Raw genomic sequence first — 3756 nt, forward strand, 5'->3', positions numbered from 1 at the left:
ATATTAAGAACTGTGACCTTTGAGGAAAAAAAGAGAAATAATATATAATTTGTCATCGGCTTACGTCCGAGGAGGTTTATTTTGCCCCGTTTGTCTTTTATTTGCAAACACTGTAATATTTTAGCATGTTCATCAAGTTTCAAATATCACTAAACTAGATTGCGAGCCCACACTCTACAAATTTTATTGTTTAAGGCTCATTGGGCCTGAGCCCACATGTGTTTTTAGGTCCAAGCGCAATTGTGCACTTACAGTAACAATCTTAAAATGAGTTGAAAATTTATCTTCTAATTTTCTTTATTTAGCTCCACGGAAATAGAATTGTTTTTTCAAAAGAAAACAACTCTATTTATATTTGAATTAGCCTTTTTTTTAGCTTGACGTGAGAAAAGGTTTTTTTTTTTTTTGAACAACAATTCTATCTATATTTGAATTACCTTTTTTTTTTTAGCTTGATGTGAGAAAGGATTTTTTTTTTTTCCCATTTATCTTCTAACATGGGGATGAAGTTACTTCTCTTCGTGCTTGCTTGCAACCCAAAATGAATCCAACTTCTTCTCCAAGATGGACTTCAATTGCCTTATTGATCTCATCCATTAAAACCTCGTTTGTGTCCTCCAAATCAGCCATATCTCATCATGGGTTCTCCTTGCAATCCTCAACTTTTCTTGGGTTTCTTTTCTTCTCAATTCTCACTCTTTCTCAATCAATGCCAGAGCCACTATCTATGATTTATGGGATTTAATTATACTTAGCTTGTACTATGTTAACAATTATTGCAATTGAGAGTAAGGCAAGACAATGTTGGTCGTAGTCCTTAGATTTGTTACAAATATTTGCCCATCTTTTCAAACATTTGCATGAATATTGTAGGGACTCGTAGTCCTCAGATTTCTTGCAAATGTTTTCCCATATTTTCAAACATTTGCACGAATATTGTGGGGACCATGTCACCTATTTATAATAGTGATGGTCCCTTTTTTTTTAATCAATATTTATAGAAGTCACACCTAATTAAAATATATGATATATAAAAATTAAATCCATCACATACATGTGATAAATATGGTATACCAGTGAAAATGATAAAGAAAATTAATTAAATAAAAAGGAATAATATTAACACAAAGATGTAATCAAAGATCCATTGAATATAATGCTGGTATACCATATTGATTGATAGAAAGAGAGATGATTACAAATAAATATTAATAGAAGCAAGTCTTTATTTTTTATATAATAACACCAAGAGGTAGCAATTTAGCTACAAGGACCTTAATAGACCTATTCTTATTATAGATCACATAAGATGATGTTGACAATATCTTAAGATGACTTTATCATAGAAACTATAACAGAAGAAATATTGATTAGCTTCGTTATTTTGGAAGTGTTACTTGATATTGGTGATTCAATTTTCGAGGGGGGCTCAAATCTTTTATTACATTCTGTAATTTTCTGTTGTGCAGATGCAAGTACAGCTGCCTCTTCCGCATAGGATTGCGTACCTGCATAATCTCTTGCAAGTTGCATATTTTCGTATACACTAGATATATCGGTTTGGCAAGCCCTAATTCGTCCCCCAATCACTGGATCTGTGACTCCATCAAGAATAATTAGGTTTTCATAATCTTTTATTTTGGATATTATCCCCAAGCTCACAATAGTAGAAACAAGTCCTAGCCTATATAGAACATTTGTAAGACCCTCAGGGTCTGAAAGTAAAGTTGACAGGCAAAAATCATAGTCCATGGTGTTTTTGCAAACCTTTTCAAGAAGGGGTCGATCTGCATTAGAAACATCGTAGAAAATGGATGTCAATAGTAGAGGGATTATCAAGATTGATAAGCAACTAATTGAAGAGGCCATTTTTTTTTTCTTTTTTCTTGAGTTCTTTGTCAAGAATGATATTGTTGATTCATGTATCTTTTGGCTTCCTATTTATAATATATTAGGTTGGCATGAGGCAGTTATTTTCCACATAGATAGGTTGGCATGGAAGACAACTCTGTTCCATGCCAAGTTAAGTAAGAGAAGTTAAACGATAATTTTCCTTTGACGCCTTATTTTTAGATACTAAACACAATAAAGTTTGAAAATATTTGAATTACCTTTTTTTAGCCAAGTTAAGTAAGAGAAGTTAAACAATAATTTTCCTTTTACGCCTTAGTTTTTAGATACTAAACACAAGAAATTTCAAAAATATTTGAAGTACATTTTTTTAGCTTGATGTGAGAAAGGTTTTTTTTTTTTCCCATTTGTTTTCTAGCATTGGGATGAAGTTGCTTCTCTTCATGCTTGCTTGCAACCCAAAATGAATCCAACTTCTTCTCTAAGATGGACTTCAATTGCCTTACCAATCCCATCCATCAAAACCTTATTTGGGTCCTCCAAATCATCCATTTCTCAACATGGGTTCTCCTTGCAATCCTCAACTATGCCTGGGTTTCTTTTTTCTTTTTTTCTCAATTCTCACTATTTCACATAGTCAACGCCAGAGCCCCTATCTATGATTTATCGGCTTCGATCATATTTAGCTTGTACTATGTCAAGGATTATTGCAATTGAGAGTAAGGCAAGAGGATGTTAGTCGTAGTCCACAAATTCCTTATAAATGTTTGCCCATCTTTTCAAACATTTGCATGAATATTGTAGGGACTTGTAGTCCTCAAATTTCTTGCAAATGTTTTCCCATGATTTCAAACATTTGCATGAAAATTGTGGACCATGTCACCTATATATAATAGTGATGGTCCCTTTTTTTTTTTTGAATCAATATTGACAAAAGTCATTCCTAATTAAAATATATGCTATATAAAAATTAAATCCATCACATATATGTGATAAAATATGGTACACAAGTGAAAAAGATAAAGAAAATAATTTAAATAAAAAGGAATAATATGAACAAAAAGATGCAACCAAAGATTTATTGATTATAATGCAATAATACCATATTAATTGAGAGAAAGAGAGATGAGTACAAATAAATATTAATACAAGCAAGCCTTTATTTATTTTATTTTTTATATAATAAGCCATTATGATAATCTATTCATAATAATAAAATGTCATAAATAAATTTGAAGAAAGACCATCCAAGGTTTGCTATTTTGATGTGGCTATCCGAGCAACCTTGTCTACTTCTGAATTCTCTTCCCTTAGCACTTGGATGAACTTAATTTTGTCAAAATGATTGGCCATCTTGATGGCAAACTTATGGTATTTCTGCATCCTTTCCTCTTTTCCTTCATATTCATGGTTCACTTGCACGACGATGAGTTTGGAGTGGCGCTTTTGAGCACTAAGCTTTTGACGCCCAAAGTTTTGGCTAATCTTAAGCTGGTAAGTATTGCTTCATATTTTGCTTCATTATTTGTGGTTGGAAATTGAAGCTGTACTCCATATTTGAGGACGTCCTTGTCAAGAGATATTAATATGACTCCTTCACCTCCCAATTCTTTGACGAACAATCCATCAACGAGAATTGTTCAAAACTGTGTTTGGTCATCACCTAAAAAAAGTGAATTCAACAATAAATTCTACCAATACTTGTGCTTTAATTGTTGACCGAGGTCTATACTCGATGTTGAATTGACTAAGCTTGACAGCCCATTGCACTAGGCGTCCAATTGTTATTCCTTGATGCTACAATCAATGCAAATGATACCTTCTCTAGACGAAGGTATGCTACAATCAATGCAAAAAAAGGTCTTCCTCTTTCACTGACGGGCTTAGGAGTGGCGGTCTCATCAA

At 32.8% G+C, this 3756-nt stretch overlaps 1 protein-coding gene across 1 annotated transcript; it reads right to left on the minus strand.

Moving 5' to 3' along the window:
- Positions 1-1326: 1326 nt before the first annotated feature.
- LOC142634724 (uncharacterized) lies at positions 1327-2403 on the minus strand. The gene is made up of 2 exons (XM_075808995.1): positions 2358-2403; positions 1327-1787 (listed from the first exon to the last, which is right to left on the minus strand). The coding sequence occupies exons 1-2, from the start codon at positions 2401-2403 to the stop codon at positions 1327-1329; spliced, it is 507 nt and encodes a 168-aa protein (XP_075665110.1).
- Positions 2404-3756: the final 1353 nt, after the last annotated feature.

The sequence above is a fragment of the Castanea sativa genome, chromosome 5, assembly GCF_040712315.1.
Source record: "Castanea sativa cultivar Marrone di Chiusa Pesio chromosome 5, ASM4071231v1".
NCBI classification, from domain to species: Eukaryota; Viridiplantae; Streptophyta; class Magnoliopsida; order Fagales; family Fagaceae; genus Castanea; species Castanea sativa.